General features: G+C 30.2%; 3 protein-coding genes across 3 annotated transcripts; 1 reads left to right on the forward strand and 2 right to left on the reverse strand.

The window, feature by feature from the left end:
• Positions 1 to 2: 2 nt before the first annotated feature.
• OCT59_011180 (uncharacterized protein) lies at positions 3 to 1,859 on the reverse strand. Its single transcript, XM_025314463.2, has 3 exons — positions 1,411 to 1,859; positions 841 to 1,340; positions 3 to 771 (listed from the first exon to the last, which is right to left on the reverse strand). Exons 1-3 carry the CDS (start codon positions 1,656 to 1,658, stop codon positions 176 to 178), a joined length of 1,344 nt encoding a protein of 447 aa, XP_025185068.1. The 5' UTR covers positions 1,659 to 1,859; the 3' UTR covers positions 3 to 175.
• Positions 1,860 to 2,299: 440 nt separating this feature from the next.
• OCT59_011181 (uncharacterized protein) lies at positions 2,300 to 3,820 on the forward strand. The gene has a single exon (XM_025314464.2). It carries the CDS (start codon positions 2,475 to 2,477, stop codon positions 3,699 to 3,701), a length of 1,227 nt encoding a protein of 408 aa, XP_025185069.1. The 5' UTR covers positions 2,300 to 2,474; the 3' UTR covers positions 3,702 to 3,820.
• OCT59_011182 (uncharacterized protein) lies at positions 3,765 to 17,732 on the reverse strand (the record flags this gene model as incomplete). The annotated part of the gene is made up of 49 exons (XM_066136344.1): positions 3,765 to 4,181; positions 4,246 to 4,381; positions 4,463 to 4,582; positions 4,646 to 4,669; positions 4,759 to 4,836; positions 4,914 to 5,051; positions 5,116 to 5,208; positions 5,271 to 5,425; positions 5,493 to 5,693; positions 5,770 to 5,902; positions 5,972 to 6,066; positions 6,129 to 6,282; positions 6,368 to 6,519; positions 6,589 to 6,661; positions 6,732 to 6,787; positions 6,853 to 7,175; positions 7,257 to 7,304; positions 7,373 to 7,464; positions 7,536 to 7,636; positions 7,706 to 7,849; positions 7,926 to 8,015; positions 8,094 to 8,126; positions 8,211 to 8,268; positions 8,333 to 8,430; positions 8,491 to 8,911; positions 8,987 to 9,030; positions 9,115 to 9,187; positions 9,260 to 9,600; positions 9,677 to 9,821; positions 9,886 to 9,915; positions 9,987 to 10,627; positions 10,702 to 11,436; positions 11,505 to 11,663; positions 11,744 to 11,910; positions 11,997 to 12,193; positions 12,278 to 14,450; positions 14,521 to 14,860; positions 14,946 to 15,036; positions 15,110 to 15,363; positions 15,449 to 15,481; positions 15,562 to 15,652; positions 15,723 to 15,839; positions 15,911 to 16,103; positions 16,173 to 16,498; positions 16,635 to 16,711; positions 16,784 to 16,884; positions 16,951 to 17,030; positions 17,121 to 17,190; positions 17,497 to 17,732. The coding sequence occupies 49 exons, from the start codon at positions 17,730 to 17,732 to the stop codon at positions 3,826 to 3,828; spliced, it is 10,086 nt and encodes a 3,361-aa protein (XP_066000973.1). The 3' UTR covers positions 3,765 to 3,825.
• Positions 17,733 to 18,040: the final 308 nt, after the last annotated feature.

An 18,040-nucleotide genomic window follows, 5' to 3' on the forward strand; every position in this document is an offset into this window, starting at 1 on the left:
CTACAATGAAATAAAAAAAAAAATTTATTTAAAAGTATAACTTGCAAACAGGTTATTTTTACGTAATTTTTCCGAAACATTATAAAATAATGCAAATTGTATATGTAAATAGTAATCGGATTCTATTCTTTTTATTAACAAAGAAGTTAAACTTATAGTCTTATACTATTTATATTTATTGATTTCCTTCATTAAATTGAATAACTGCGTATTTTCCAGAATACATCCAATCTGCTTCTAAAGCGGATAACCTTTCTTCAATTCCTTCGGGTAACCCGACAATAACATCCGCTTTACTAGTACGAAGTGCTAAAATAGGCGGAGCAGATTTTTCAGTAGCAAAAAGTCCAATCGCTTCTTTGAATGGAGTGGTAGTTGGCCATTTACAATCATAAACTAATTTACGGTAATTTAAATCACCCTTAAAAATTACTAATGAAGATTTGGAAATATCAGTAAATAATTCAGGCGCTTGTTCTTTAAGATGCCAATAAGAATAAGGAGATGTCCAGAAATAATCTGATTTAAGAATCCATTTATTATTTTCAATATATTCTTGCCATCTTTTTGCTAATTTTTCAAGATATATCTTTTCATCGGAGGATGCAGATAAAGAACCATTTTTTAATGAACTAAGTAACAAATTAAAATCATTTGACGTTGTATCTGAAACAAACCATGGAATTGCTTTGATATGCAAGTAAATTTCGGATGCATAACCAACTTGAATTAACCAATCAGCAAATATCAAATCTCCGTATAATTCAAATCCTACATACAAAAGATAAATTAAAAGGATTTTCTTAAAATGAAGGTTTAATAAAGTAAGTAATTTCATACCAGCATTGTCAAGAACAAAATCAATTCTCTTTTGTTGATAATGAGAGAGCTTATTCCATAATTTTTCCAAATCATTCACTAAAATTTTATTTTCTGATTGTTCCAATGCTTTAGCATCGATACTTTGTAATTTATTTATATCATTATAATTTAGATTAGTTAATAATGATAAATCAGTAGCATTTCCCCATAAGCTTATTTGAGCTAATTCATGAAATAATATCTTTTTGTCATGATTTTGATTAGAAATTAATTCATCAATACGTTTTGCAAGCTCAATTATAGCTGCAAAAGATGCTTTAATTATTTCTTCCTTTTGTCGAAAAAAAGGATCATAATTACGCCAATACTTAGTTTTTGCCAATATGGAACGAATCCTACGATATAAATAACATTCAGTGAAAAGCCATGAAGCTGAATACCAATTTTCTTCTTTGAAATATCTAGTAAACACTTCATTATATGTATTAATATCTGGTTCCCCATCATCTTCGATTGGTCTAATCATTAGAGGAAAAAAATCGAATTAAAGAAATTTATGGTGTTAGATAAAAAAAATTTTTAACATACGTTAATTGCCTCTTTCGTTGCATTTCGTATTTTAATAAAGCTATAGAATCCATGATATCTTTCCCTTCTTTCGCTTTTTCGGGTTCTTTTGAAGTATCAATATCATGACGGGTTTTGTAGATATCGTCAATAGCTTTTGTAATAATAATTGGCCACCTATAAGTTGTACTTGTAAAAGCAAAACTTTTTTCGTCTGTGGCTTTAAGAGCTGGACGAGGAGGATTTGCCGGAGTTATTGGTGAAGTCATAAAGTTTTTAGAAAAAATCGAGTTATGTTACATGTGATAATTATGCGATTAGATTCTGATAAAAAAAATTAAGGTTAGAGGGGACAATAAGATAAATGAAATGTGACAAAAGTGAAATGTCCGCTTTCTCTGTTTTTTAACTATTTAATCATTTTAAAGTAGTAACTTTTATAATAGGCGACCCGTTACAGGATCAGTAACAGCGAAAAAAGGTTAGAATACATGGTAAAATATGTATATCACACAGGAACGAATCAGCTTGTTTAGCACGTGATAGAAAGGCAGTTCCTTGTATGAAATCAATCTTTTTCATGGCGTAATCAATATAAATCAGTTTGATGACCCAAAAAAAAAATGAATTAGTGTAATTTCTTAGTAATAAAACCATTTCTTTATTTGGTATAATCAAGTTTTCTTCTCACGGATGAACTTGATATACGACAATATTATTTAAATAATACAGCGAAATTTATATCATTGTTTGAAAGGGAAAAAAATTATACGGTAGAATTTTACCCGCAACGGAATTTTTTGCAAAGTGACATCACGTTTATACCTTATTAGACGAGGGTTATTCATTAAATCAGGACTAAACCGATTAATAGATCTACATAATTTTTTTTCCTATTTATATTCAACTCGATTTGAACTCTTTCTTCTATGGCGTTTTGCTCGTTAACTGACTATAAATTATAAAAACTTTTCTTAAAATAAGATAATGCATTATATATAACAGATAATAAATAATAATTCACATAAAAAAACAAACCAAATAATAATAGAAAAATAAATAAAAGGAACAATTAATTTATTATTATGCCAGTTTTCTTTATCGAAGCAAGTTTCCTTAAGAACTTACAATGGAAATCTTTTTGGTTACGTTTTACAAAACGATTTATTCCACCAAGATTACATTATTATTCATGGACAATTTATGACATTCAATACGTATTTTTATTAATTTTAGGGGTATTTCTTTTTTATATAATTGGAACTCCAGGAATTTTCTTGAAGCTTTTAATAGTTTGTATTTTTGCAATTGGACTTTATTTTCCAGTTCCCCGAAAATTTTTTTTGCCTTTTCTTCCTATAGCAAGTTGGTTAGTATTATTTTATTCATGTAGATTTATTCCGGGAGCAAATAGACCTCATATTTATGTTTCGGTTTTGCCAGCATTAGAAAATATTTTATATGGAGATAATTTATCAGTTATTATAGCTAAACATACTAACACTGTTAAAGATTTACTAGCATGGTTACCTTATGGAGTAATACATTTTACATTACCGTTCTTAACAAGTGCAGGATTATGGTGGTATGGACCACCAGGTATTTTACCAGTATTTTCAAAATCGTTTGGATATATGAATCTTGCAGGAGTTTTAACACAATTAGTTTTTCCATGTTCTCCTCCATGGTATGAATATACGTATGGAATGAACACACCAGCAGAATATACAATGCCTGGTCATCCAGGCGGATTGGCTCGTATAGATAAATTATTCGGAACAGACACTTATACAAAGACATTTAGTGGATCTCCAATGGTATTTGGAGCATTTCCATCACTTCATTCTGGATGTGCGATAATCCAAGCATTGTTTATTTCACACGTTATTCCAAAGTCTAAACCGTTTGGCTTTGCTTATGTCATGTGGATATGGTGGGCTTGTATGTATTTAACTCACCATTACATGGTTGATTTAGTTGGTGGTGGTTTTTATGCTGTCGTTGCATTTTGGTGTGCATGGGATTATTTACCTTCTGTGAACAAACATTGTAGGAATCGTTGGGATTATATCAAAGAAAAGAATAGTGTTTTATTAACTACTGATAATATTAATGATAATGATAATTTACTATTTGATTCATCTAAATTTAATAATAACGATGAATATGAAATAGAAATAGCAACTACTATTAGCGAAGGGACTGATTTAGCTGCTTTAACAAATAGTGAAAGTTCATCTAAAAGTAATACTTCAATAGATACAATAGGTCAATCTTTTCATGAGATAAAACTTCATTCTTCTAATTTATAATAAATAATAATAATTGTATTTCTATGTATGTATAAATATATATTGAAAAAAAATTAAATAAATAAATAAACAAATAAATAAATAAATAAATAAATATATTTTATATTATTTATATTATTACAAATTAAGTGGAATTTGTCATTCCTAATTTTTCACAACAATCTACACAGTATCTTAAATTTCTATTTGTACATCCTGAACAATAAATACCTCCACATGTTCTACAATGTATTTTTCTATCTAATACTGCAAATTTAGTTCCACATTTGAGACAGTTGTCTGTTTGATTATCTGGCATCCAATGTGACTCTATTTTAACATCTGGTAAAACCCATGTATAAACTTTTCCTAATGAATCTCCACTATAAAGAACACGCTGCGTTCCTGAGGCTAATAGTGCTACTATATCTGATGATGTTGTTAATCCCAATTTACTTTCATGTTTCACTTGATGTCTCAATGAAAGATCCCATTTAACAACTAATAATAAAGTTGTTATTAGTACAAGAATTATAATAAAAAAAATTATCGGAAATTTAAATACCTTTTTTTTCATCATTATTTTTTTCATTGTTATTTAAAGCTGATTTTGGCTCTAAAGTTTTATTCCATATCTTTATTACTCCTTTTTTGTGTCCTGTTATGATCATATCTTCGTCGAGCCATTCATTTTGCTTTCCCTAATTAAATAATCAAATAATTAAATATATTTAAAATCGTATAGATTTAAATCATCCGGTTTTATTATAACAAAGGTTTACCTCATAAAAAGTACAACAAAGAATAGGATCTTGAAGCTGTGATGTATTTTTAGTCAATAAGAGATCTCCGTTAATAGTCCAAATTTTAATAACTGGTCCACTACATGTAACAATGTCTCCCTATGAATTAAATAAATTATAGTTAATTTCAAAGAATAAAAAAAAATGTAATTAATTTCTTACCGTAGTATCATTAACTGCGACAAACTATTGTTAAAAAAAAATGATCATAATTTAGTACAATATTATAATTTTAATGTGCAAACAAAAAATTATATCCGTTTTTAAACATTTACTTGAACTCCGGCCTCATGATTTTGAAGTTGTCTTACATATTTCATCCTGTTCAAATCCCAAATTATGCAAGTTTGATCCTATGAAAAGTAATAAATAATCGTTAATAGATTAATAATTTAATTTAAAAAAGAACTCATTCTTACATATTACTTACATCTGATCCACTAACAATTATACTGTAGGATCTCGAATTTGTAATACAATTAATCTTTGCTGAATGACCTCGTAAACATTCCATAAACTGAAATACTGGAGACTTTGTCTTCCATTTTAATCTCCAGATACAAATAACCTAACAATAAGATGAATGTATAAATGTATTTCTTTAAAATAAATAAATATTTAAAATCACTTACCGCATCCGTACCACCAGTGACAAATGTTCTTCCATCGGCAAAGCAAGCACAACTTACAGCTTCTAAATGAAGATTCTCGTACAATCCAATCAACTATTTAAAAGCAAATTAATGATTTTTATCGAGATACAATAATAATTTAAAATTTATCATACCTTTCTTGTGTCCATTTGATGAAGTCGAAGACTATTGTCAGAATAACCCCATTCAACATAATAAGTATATTCAGGAGGAACCAAAATTTTTTGTGTACTAACCGCAACTAAGCGGTCATTTGCTAAACGGATGTCATGAACTTGTAATCGAATATCTATAGTATAATCCAATGTTACTAATTATATATTACGTATACACTATATACATCAAATATATATTACCTATCAATGGACATATTGATGGAATTAATTTATCAACATTCTCGTGGAATTTATATAACCCTATACCATTAGCAGGATCATATGATTCGGGTAATCTTGCAGGATGAGGTTTAGTGAACAGTTGACGTGGTGTTTGTCCAAAGTTATGAATAATACCAGTTGATGCCGAACGTTCAACGGGATCAGTAATAGCATCCAAATCTTTTTTTTAATAAATGAAAATTAAGTATATACATTAAAAAAGAAAATTTTGTAAATTGACGTGCGTAATTTCTACCTATTGCTCCCTCATAAGAGAGATGATGGAAAACGTTTATGGCTTCAACTGCTGCTGGTCCTTGTTGTTTATAACCAAAAATCAAGTCTATCCATTCATGAAGGTGTGCGCTTACATATTCACTCTCGAGTGCCTAAAATTCCGTAGTGTTAATAAAAATAATATTTGATATATAGAATCATAAACTTTTATATATAAGAACCTGTCGATGTTTATGAATAAATATTCTGGAATCACCATGAGCCCATGGAGGAAGAACGACTGAATCAATTACTTCTCCAGTTCCTTGTTTAACACCTAAAAGAAAAAACAATTACTTATGCTATAAAATGCAAAGTATAACAATAAAAATACTATACCAAAGTTGAATTTGTTGGTATTTTCTAGGAATTCGGGTAGATAAAAGAATTCTGGAATCAATTCTCTGACATCACTCATATTATCGCGTGTAGCAGATGACCACGCTTTTGCAATCGAATGGAATAATCGATCAGCGTGATCAAAATGGCCACCCTAAGATTATAAGAATTCAACAGAAGTATAATTTTGGTTACCCTTTTTTTTTTAAAAAAAAATATATATATATATATAATATTACTTGTAGTTTTAAATATTGTTGGACAAAAGGCTCAAGACGTATTAAATATGAACAGACAATCATTGCAGATGAATAATGTGTTCCGTAATGAAACGCTGGTGTTGTTGCGTTTGCAGTGGGATCAAAAGAACGATATCTAAGTTGAAATTCCTCTAAAATTATGTGAAAGTTAATATTGATCACACGTTTGTATATTTTTAGTCTATTATATTAATACTTACTTTTTCGTTCTTCTGTTTGAGGTCCCATAGGTTTTGATAAATCCCGAAAGGTAGCAGGATTCGTTAAATCCAACTAAAAAAAAAATATATATATAGAATTAAGTCTTCATAAAGTTGAATAGAAATTTCATCATATTACTCACTTCCTCACTAGTATAATCGGCTAAAATCCATGGGAAAACAGGATACTGCGTAAGATCTAATAAATCATTATTTGTAATGAGAATATTGAAAAATATTAATACCCTATTTATGAAATCGTACCATTATAAGACCGTCCAGCCAGAGTGTTTAAATGCATCAAATATTGAAAGTTTGATATTTCTCTCTTTTCCCATCGTGAAGTTAACTCGGTTAACGAAGAATTTGCAAAGAAATTTGTCAATTTGAATGAAGAGCTAATAGATAACGGAGTTACAGGCGACATCACATCTAAAGTCGCAGAAGTTCCTATAACTGATTCAGAACCACTAATTGAAAATGTAGCTCTATCAATGAGTTTACTATATGCTATGTCTCTTTCTTTCAAAAAGAATGTTATTAGATAATTTCGACCATCAGCAAAAAATATTTCGAGTGCAACGTCCCTTTATAAAGCGAAAATCATTTAGTATGAATCGTATAATCTAAACAATATATACAATATATTCTATATGGACTTAAATTACCTAAACAGAAATTTTCGTTTATGAACTTCTTTAATATCATCATAAGCCCTATTATTATATTTCAATTAATATTTATAATAACAATAAAATAATCATAATCATCTTTAGACAAATACCATCGTCGACTCTTATGTTTTTTTTCTTTCACACTAGTATTGCTATCATAGCCTGCGTGTGCCGCTAACATTTGTAAATATTGGTCTCGTTCCTTTTTTAGATTATGATTAATAAATAATATATTTAGAGTAAGGATAATTTATCTAAATTATATAAACAAACCTCTATTGGTGCATCCCAAATGTCAACGATTTCTTCATCTGAACGTTGAAAATAATTATCTATCAAATACAAATTCTGTTTACAAAATAGTAAAAGACCCTCTAAAGTACATAAAATAAAATGTTAGAAAGGGTTCGTAATGTTCGTAATTTATCTGCTTCAGTATTTACCGCATGCATCCAATCCGGTGATACGGCTTATATTGTAAATATCTAAGACAGAATCTCCTGTTTCTAATGACCTTAATACTTTGCTATAATTGTCCTCTTCATATGTAGCTTCCTCATCGACTTCTTGTGACTCCGTGTATTGACCTAATTTGGTAGGGAAAATTATTACAATAGAATAAACAAAGGGCTATGATAACGACTAATTTTGGACTATTCTTACTATTTCCAATGGAATCCACATCATCAGATGGGATTGTCTCCAAATCACTAGTACTTGGCGTAAGAGTCATTTGACGATCCAGCGATTTTCCTATGTAAATTACAGTTCAAATTTTTTTTGTTTTTAAAAAAAAAATAAATAAAACTCTAAAAAAAAATCGGTAAATACCTCTTTTATTATGAAAGCCGGGTATTTCTAATGCTTTATTGGTAAAAAAAAAAAAAAATTAAATATATATAAATTTATAAATTTATTATTATCATAAATTTAAATGCTAATACCAACATGATGATTTAATTGGACTACTTGCTACCGGAGAAGGAGGTGTATTCTCATTTAAGTTCTAAGAAAGTAAGCGAAATCACTAAAAAATTCTATTTTTATTTGCGATTAATAAATAAATATACCTCTTTCACTGCTTTCTCATTTTTACTGCTTTTTGGTTTGTATGTGTGTAACCGCAAATTTTCATTTCTTTCTAGCTTTTTACGCATTCGACATCGACCTTAAAATTGATATAAGGTTAAAAGGACTTATTCTGTATATCTTGTTCATAGATTAATACCTTCTGTGAAATCCAATCTCCATTTTGCCTCGGTGTCAACAGTTTTTGAACCCCAGAGAGCACGCTCACGGAATAAATCTGCTGAAGTTTTTGTCCATTCATCTCTAAAATAATTGCAATTATCTATACTGTCTTGTATCGATTTATGGTATCGACCAGTTTCAATTTCTTGTATATGTCTTGACCACTTGTTAGTCCTAACACGATAACGGTCGAATAGATCTTGTTCCGATGTAACCTTTTTATGTAATCGCTTGAGTTTATTATTCATTCGCTTTGAATGAATACTTTTGATTGATTCTTTACTATTTTTCATTTCATTTGCGATTATAAATTCCCATATCTTTGAGATCTGTTCGAGAAATAAAGCATCCAATTGAATTCTACGAGAGTCAATCCATTCCAAAAATGAAGCCACGTCCTAACGAAGGAACCAGTAAATATCGAATGATATAAAACATTTGAAATCATATAATTCAGATAGTATGAGTATTACCATCTCAAGAGGTTTTGAAAACCCTTCCATTAGTTCTTTGTGTTCTAAACGTGAGGATGTTAAATCATAATTTATTAGAAAGACATACTTGTGTATGTCTAATAATAATAATAATAATCTATATATACCTATTCCTTTGATACGTGTTTTCAAAATTCCAGACATTTCAACTTGTTTTTGAAGCATTAACAATTTCCAAATCTATAAAATATTCTTTGATTAAGAATAAAGTATATTTTTTTTTTTCAATAAACTACTTATGATAAAGGATACGTTTGTTGATATAGCTTTAATTTCTTGGTTATCATAAAGTAAACATTTATAAAGATGATAACATAAACATTTTAAAAATTCAATATCAGTATTATATTGACTAAATATGACTTTTTGATGGTAAATCATTTTGTCGAGAATCTCATCAGCGTCAATTGGCATTTTATCCATTTCTGATAACCCAAACAAAATAGTTCTATTCAAAGAGCGATACAATGAAACGATCCATTGGTCACTAGCTCGTTTTCCATTAGCATTATTAGCATTATCAATTCGTTGAATTCCTTCAAGAACAACGGTAAGGAAATCGAATATTTGTTTTCTTCCATCCGAAAACCACCCTAATGTAAATTAATTTATTAATTTTTCTATAAATATAAAAATGATGTTTAATTTATAAATCTTAAAAATCTTAACCTTGATATAATGCGTCTACCGTAAGTTGGGAAAATCTAGCGATGTTTGCCATTATACGTTGATCCATTAACATATTCATATCAAGTTGTGAAACGCTTTTGAGACTACCTAAGACATGTGTTAAAATATAACTTTCGAATTGTATCTAAAGAAATTATATTGTTAGCAATGATATATAATTTGTTTACAATACTAACTACTTTATATACCTGATGCTCTAATAAAGATGGAGGGAATGACTAAAAATACAATTTACATTAGTAATTACAAAAGAATGATAAATCGCTATAATATGCAAATTGATATATACTCTGAGCACAACTTCTAGACCTGACAGGGGTTTGGTTTTGAGATCAACAACAGAATTTATACAGATCGAAACTATAAACTCAAGAAGACTTTCTACAGTCGCATTCTTATGTTCGGCATAATCTGTTCTTTTTGCTCTTTGATTTACGGTGGTTTCTGGTACATTAAATATGGGATCTTCCTCCGTATCACTTTGTAATGGGCTCGATCGTAGTGGCGACGATGATAAAGAACCTAATGTGAGATTATCTGTTATAATTCTCAAGCGATTACTTCCACTTGAAAAGGAAGTCATTTCTTCTGCAGGTTCATCATCAATGTATTGAGTTGGCTGCTTTGATATACTTGTAAGGATCGGAACTATAATGGAAGTCCCGCTACTCATGTGCGTTTCAAAAACCGCATTGATATCACATTCCATTCCAAAATTTTTTGAATGTAGTTCTGTTTCTATTGAGACCTCATCACAAGCACAAACAATTGGAAATAAAATTTCAATAAAGCTATCCATTATTTCACTTTTACAACAAAGTTCACTGAATTCAGCAGAATTATTATACATGTCGGCGAGAAAATGTATGAGAGTCTGTTCAACATGAGAAAGTTTAAACAAAGTTTCTTTGGTTTCTTCGCCATTTTTTTCTACCAAAAACGTACGATTATGTTAATACGCAAAACGAGAATCTCATAATCTTCACTAATAATATAAACTTTACCTTCAAGAAGGACATCATTATCTCTTGAAAGTCGTCTCCGTTCAGCTTCTGTTTTATTCTTTTGTGTAATTATGTCGTCTTGAGTTCTAACTCTTGATTTTGTATTTTTTTCTATATCGTAGCTCAATTTTACTATTGTATTGATACCTTCCTTCATCATAGACAAAATAATTGGCAAAACATCCGGACATACAATATGTGTCTCGTTATCTTTGTCTCTAAACAAAGTCAAAAGAGAAAAGAGATCAAATGGCGCATCGAAAGGAACGTCACAAATATCTGTACCAAAAAGCATAGCAAATAATGCTTGCTGTAATTGCGTGAGATACCACCATTGCGGGAGCAATTTCTGCATTACTATAAACCCTTCTGAGGATGAGCGAAATTTATGAACATAAGAGGAGCCTTGAGAATGAAACAATCTGGCCAAAATTCTAGCCGCACAAACGACCCAGAATGGGTTAGAGTCTTCGTTAAAAAAAAGTAATGGCCATTTGTTTGTAATTGTTGAAGAAAACTTATTAACGTAAAAAGGATTCATTTTATCGCAAAGTATTTCGGTAAGCATTTCCATTACTAAAACACCTATATGCTTCACTGACAAACTTTTCACGTCTGTTATTATATTTTTCACAGATGACTTTCCTATCACATTTTCATGTACAAAAGAAGAACCAATTCCAGTTTTAAGGGGAGATTCTCGACGAGGAGTAGCAACAAATCGTGGCTTGTTTGCTGCATATGAAGTTAGTAATAATAACTTAAGAACAAGTAAAAGTTAATTGAATTAGAAAAAAACTTACGTTTATTAAGAGAAGATACTAGAAATGTTGCTATAGATCTTATGACTTCATTTGTAAAATTGTATTTAACTACAATATTAAGCGTTGCAATGAAGTCTATCAATAAATCCTTCGGATAAACGTTTAACTTTAAGGCAACTAGCATTTTCTTTACAACGCCTTTAGTGTTATTGCGATGGTTATGGATATCAAAAATGGCAAAATTACTTTCATTATAAATAAATATGAATAAAGGATACTCATTTTACTCAAACGCTTAGCATTAAAATGATGATGTTGACTTAATTGGATAAATGTCGCAAATTGCATAAGATGGGCACGTTGGACAGTCTCGTCAGCATGTCTCCATAAATCGAAATCAAGTATAAGAAACCGATAAGCAAGTGGATTGATGATTACTGAGTCCCTTAATGATGGGAAAAACTAAAGTTGAATATCTTCGACATGGATAAAAAAAATACATTTGTAGACAATATTAAGTTATAAACTTACATTGGGTTTATTGGGTTATACCCAACAAAAACAAGTAATAAATTCAGGAGTTCGTATGTCAAAAGACCGTGTTTTTGTTTTAATAAATAAGCCAAGATTTCATAACCATGAATTCTTTCCATATCCTCAGAATTTCTCCAACTGAACCGAATAAGTTCAATTAGTGTACAAACTGTCTTGTATAGATCTTTTGCTGTCTTTTATAATTAATATACAAATATAAGTATAAAGTCAAATAATTTACAATCTACAATATTGAATAAAATTAAAGCTCTTCTTACATCTGCTCTTTCTATTAATCTTAAAACTACAGCAGAACCTCCAATTTTCCAAATTGAATCATCCATCCCATAAGGGATTGCAGTAACAGGATTGCCATATAAATCAGCTAATCCATGTGAAACTCGTAATGCCCGTTCTACTTTTGGAACAGCAGCATTTAAAATTACAGTGCTAAGTGCTAATTCTTGTGATGTCCCTTCATATAGCCCTGATCCCAAAATATTAGCATTTTGACCACATACAAGCATATTGCTTGCATTAAAAGCAAAAATAATTTTGTCTTCAGGCAAAGTTTGACTATTATTTCCACGAATTGCAGTTACCATAGCTAAATGATCTACTTCAATGTTTGCATCCTTTCGCTGTCGATTTAACGCTTCAAGTTTCATAGTAAGAAGTGTTGATGTTTGATAAGTTTGAAATTGTCCAAGAGAATCTTGGAAATTAGAAGAATAACGAGGACCAAGATGATAATATACACTAATAAGATCACCATCTAAATCATCCTCAAAAAAATAACATGGTCCAAGATCCCATGAGAGTCTTGTTTCGCCTTTACCTGAAGTGCGAGCAATATCCTTAGGTGTTCCAATAAATGTTCTTATCGGTCTATTAGCTGCAGGCTGACCTAAATATGGACACTTTAGATTTTCTACAAATCGACCGTCGACGAATAGAGACATTGTGGATGACCCTAAACGTGGTCGGTTATGTACAATAGCAATATGATACCAACAACCTGTTTTAAATTCATATCTCTCAAATATAGTTGACTGTTTTGGTGAAGTCTGAACAACAAGTTTATGAGTTTTAGCTTCAAAATATATTTGCAAGTAACAACGTTTTTCATCATCACTCAAACCTAAGAGTGTCAAATTAATATTTGAATCAAAATTTTCAATATCAAGCCAAGTCATAAATGTATATCCTCCATTAGCTGGCGGAAATTGTCGATCACTTAAGTTACTCATTTCCATGCAAGAATATCCGAATTGACTCATATCAAATTGAACAAATCTAGGCCAACGACTTCTTTGAACACCAAATAAAACCATGTCCATCGCGTTCATGAAGTTTCCTTCATTGTCTGTAAATATTTCTTCAGACTGTTGATTTCCATTTTCAAGCTGCTCGAATAAAAATCGAATTTCTTTAGTAGAAACACCCATTTCAATTAGACGTAAAGCTAATCTATTCAAAAATCGTCTTTCATTTGTAGGAATCTCTTTGGGCGTTGGAAAAAGACGCCTTAAAACAATTTCTAGTACTCCATATTTATTTAACATCACCTGATTTCGTCGATTAGCAAAAGCAAGAGCAAGTATTGCTTCATAAATATATGAGAACAATTTTTCATTATATCGCACATGTAATTGCAAATTTAATATAGTTGGAACGACATTGGGATTTCTAATTTCATCATTCATATTGCCAAATGTCCTAGTGATTCTGCTTGAATTTTCTCCAGATTTTTCGATTCCATTAGACACCGGTTCAGCAAATACGTCAACGACGGTTTCGTTTTCAACAACAAACCCGAAGATAATTCCAAAAAAATGTTCAGCAGAACCACCGGGTTCAAGAATACGAGTAAGAACAATTGCATCCTCCATAGACTTAAAACCGATAGTAGTGCTGAAAAATCGTCGATTTGCATCATGATCTGAAAGCGCTTCAGCAAATAGCGAAAAAATGGCTTTCAGCATTTCAACTGCTTGATCTTTTGTGGGATGTTCATCTTCAAAATATTTTCTATTCGTTTTTTTAATTTCATCAGCACTTTGAGGATTGTCCTTAATCTCATTATTTTTAATCCATAATTTATATACATCTTCTAGCCCTACTAATAAGCTGACGAGACACACAAAACCCCCTGTATCACGAAAAACATCCTTCATTTCGGGGCACGCTACCAAAATCCGCCTCATAGACCAAAGAATGTGTTTTTTCATTTTGAGATCAAACCGAGAAAGTGATTGTACAATCTCGACTAATCTTCCAAATTGAAATGAATGTTCTACAGCTGAAGATAAAGAAGATTTAGTTGATTTGGGAGTTTGTGGCTCAGAATTACATAAAACATAACTTTCTACAACTAAAGTTTCAAAGATAGCTAACGCGCCATCACGAGTCTCATCGTAATGTAATAAATCAAATAAATTTCCTTTATATCTATAAGATATGGTTAATGTAAATAAATTATATTTCATAGAAAAAGTTTAGTCATAAATAATTTCCTTACGTGACTCCAAATAAAGTAAGATTTGCTTTGTTGCCTTTTAATAATTCGATCAGACACTCCGCTATTAATTGAAAATTTTCAATTACTTCAGAACCGAACCGATTTTTTGTTTCTTTGTTTTGATGTTCTAATATGTCTGATAATTGCGAAATTGATATTCTTTTTACAAAATGCGCGTTGCCAAACTTATCCTGTAGCGTAGTTGCTAATTCCTGAAGAAGGCTGCATAACATGTTTAATAGTCCGATTTCACGAAAAACGTCCTTAAATTTTGAAGAAGTCTGTAAAAGTGAAATAACAGTTTCACACGCAACAGCTGTCGTATGTTTCAATGACTGGCCTTTGTAAAAGATATATATTTAACGATTAGAATTGATATATCGAAGTTATTTTAATTATTTAATATTTGATAACGAGATATCTACCTTGAAAATGTAAAGACAATACAACCAATTCCCTAAATGGAACATAATTCAAATCAACCATAACAAACACCAACAAATCCAAAATTGACCTCTAAAATATATACAATATGTTAATCATATATGAAGCCAATTATTATTCCTTTAATAATATATACGATTCCAACCTGAACTTTCGAACTAAATTTATCTAAATGTTCAATCAAAATCGGTACTATGTTCAAGGACTCAGTCAAAAAATAATTTAAATAGTTTGATTTGAAAACTTCAGCGATAGCCGCAACTATTTTTTGGCGGAAAATGTCAGGAATTACATCACTATTGACATCTAATGAACCAAAATGAAAATTTGATTTTGACTCTGGATACAGAAGAGCGGATACAAGAACTTGGAATGCTCTCTCGTTACGAAAAAGCGATTCTAAAAAATATATATATATATTTTTTTTTCAAGATAATATATCATATATTAAAATTACAGATTAATTAATAAAAATATAAATTACCATCGTCCTTTGATTCAGGAGGTAATTTAAAATCTAAAAAAAAAAATTTTTTTAAACTTAATTTAAACTAAAATTATCGCAAAAAAAAAAAAACCCCCGTTGAATTAAATTACCGCTATGTTGATACGGCGTCGCATTCGAAGCAGGTTTTATAGCATCCGTTCCGAAAAATACAAGATCTTCGGCAAGTGTTATTAACGTATCCTAATTTAATGGATATGTTATCGGCAATTTCAAAATGATTCATTAATCAAAAATTAAACTGAACATTCACCTTAGTAGTCGACGATTGTCCATCAAATGGGGGTAATACGAGTAAGTTGAAAAATGCATCATACCCCTTACAATTACAAAATTCTTCTAAAAATATTGGCGTAATTTTATATGTACCCTAATCAAGCCATGAGTTAATGAATAATTTATTAAGTTTATTTCATAAATTAATTAGTAAGGATAACTAACCTGTATTAAGTCGACAAGCATAGAACCGGCATATATTAATTGTGGATTATCAATGAATTTATTTTTTTCGAAATCAATATTATCTGCCAATACTTTCATGAGCGCACCTAAAATATTTTTACTCTGAAAGTAATTTAAACATTCTTCATTTATGATATTTGAATCAAATAAACTAGCAAGAATATCAAGTGCTCTAAATAAATTAACAACATTAGTAAAAAATTGATATAACTTGAAATCATAAAAATACACCTAATTATACCTATCCTCCCAAGCGAAAGACTGATTGTCGATATCGACATTATATACAGTTCTTCCTTTATTTATTGTCATTGTAACCAGTAAGAACAACAAATCTTGTTTAATTAACTGACTCAAAATTATTGGCTTTGTTACGAAATAAACAAGAATATCCGTCATGATATCAGATATCACACTAAAAGAAGCTGATGCATCTGATGGCAGCGATTCACTTTTCTCTTTGGATTTAAGCAATTCGTCTTGTGGATTATTTTCTATGAAACACTGTAACGTATATATCAGGACTGAAGGAAGTTCGTTTGAGGACATGATCTCATATACAACTTCCTAAAATAAAGAATTAAGCTCTCAATATCTTTCATTATTTTCTAAACTATTAAATAAATATACATATAATATAATATGGCTTTTAAGATTATCGCACGAATATAAAAAATGTATAAAGATCAATACTTATACATACAGGTCCAAAGCATAATATGTCAATTGCTTTTAATATTATTAATAATCGATTTTCATCAGATAAAATTTTCAAAAGCTCTATTTTAAACAAAAGAAAGGAGATTAACATCCTGTAAATTTATATCATGGCTTAACAAATGTTCAAACTACCTTGACTGGCCTTAAAATCTTTTTCCGCCGGAAGAATACCGCGAATACAAGTAACTAAGTGTTTTGATATAGCTTTGGTAAAAGATTCAAGGTCTTCGAAACTATTTTTAAATGCCAAATACGTTATTAAACTTGTCCCATTATATTATCAACTATTTCATAATCACCTCTCTTGAAGCAACTCGGGAGCTTCAACATATATGTCACAAAATTTACGTGAGGTTGCAATTAATAATACGTCTTGTTCCTAGAAATTTGAATATAATTAACAGTTAGGACATTTAGGAATATCCACTATTTATTTTTTTTATAGGAAGGCAAACAAATATGTCATTACCTTTTCGTCAGAAGAGTTTTGACATTGTCGAAAGAGCGAACACAGATCATTTTGTTGCTCAGCAGGAATTCTAACGCACCATCAAACCGAATTACCACTGAAGTTAAGAAAGCTTACGCGTTTTGAAAAGGCTAACAAAATACAAAATCAAGATCACAGGTCGAATAATAAAATGGCGGCAATAGATTATATGCACATTTATAATCTAAAATAAATATCACGTCTACTCATCCATAACAAAAAATCAATCGCGTCTCACGAATTAATAATTAATAATTTTCTTAAAATATTTATAAACATGCATGCGCCGTTTAATTTTACTATTCGACCTGTGTTATTATCACGAGATCTAACTTTAAAATCTCTCAGAACTCACGTTTTTCGTGTATTTAGTTTTGATCTTTCTAAAGCCTCGTTCTCTAAGTTATGTCCAAAAATTATACTCTGGCGCTGTTTAGCCGAGCTTACGCTAGAACCCCTTCTTCTTGCAAATGGCTTTTCAGGTGGTTTAAATGGTGTTGATGGTGGAGGTTGTGTTGGTGGTGTACTAAATAATGAGGAAAGATGCTGTTGATTGGCATTTTTTAATTGGCCAACAATTTTAGACCACATAGTGTTTACGTGGCTACTGGTCGTTCCACCGTTACTTAAGTAATATAAAAGAACTATTAACTATCTATGTAATAGGCCAGGACAATTCATAAAATATTTACTACACTAATAGTGGCGTAGAATAATTAAAGGAACTTTGAAGACAAAAAGCTTGTTAAATGTCACATTAAAACAAATGTGATTTGTGATGATATGTTTGTTCAGGAAAATAGGGAAAAAATTCACATGATTCACGGTACATTCACATAAATTCGCCCGGGTAATTTGTAACATGAGAACGGAACTGGCCAGTTTTAGATTTCAAACTC

The sequence above is a fragment of the Rhizophagus irregularis genome, chromosome 19, assembly GCF_026210795.1.
Source record: "Rhizophagus irregularis chromosome 19, complete sequence".
In the NCBI taxonomy this organism is placed as follows: domain Eukaryota; kingdom Fungi; phylum Glomeromycota; class Glomeromycetes; order Glomerales; family Glomeraceae; genus Rhizophagus; species Rhizophagus irregularis.

What these genes read in the sequence shown, in the direction of transcription:
- OCT59_011180 (XM_025314463.2), bottom strand. Translation starts at nt 1,658, where the DNA reads ATGACTTCACCAATAACTCCGGCAAATCCTCCTCGTCCAGCTCTTAAA. An exon ending in CAACGAAAGAGGCAATTAAC is followed by an intron (nt 1,341 to 1,410) that starts GTATGTTAAAAA and finishes TCTAATGATTAG; the next exon opens with ACCAATCGAAGATGATGGGG. An exon ending in TTTTGTTCTTGACAATGCTG is followed by an intron (nt 772 to 840) that starts GTATGAAATTAC and finishes TTTTGTATGTAG; the next exon opens with GATTTGAATTATACGGAGAT.
- OCT59_011181 (XM_025314464.2), top strand. Translation starts at nt 2,475, where the DNA reads ATGCCAGTTTTCTTTATCGAAGCAAGTTTCCTTAAGAACTTACAATGG.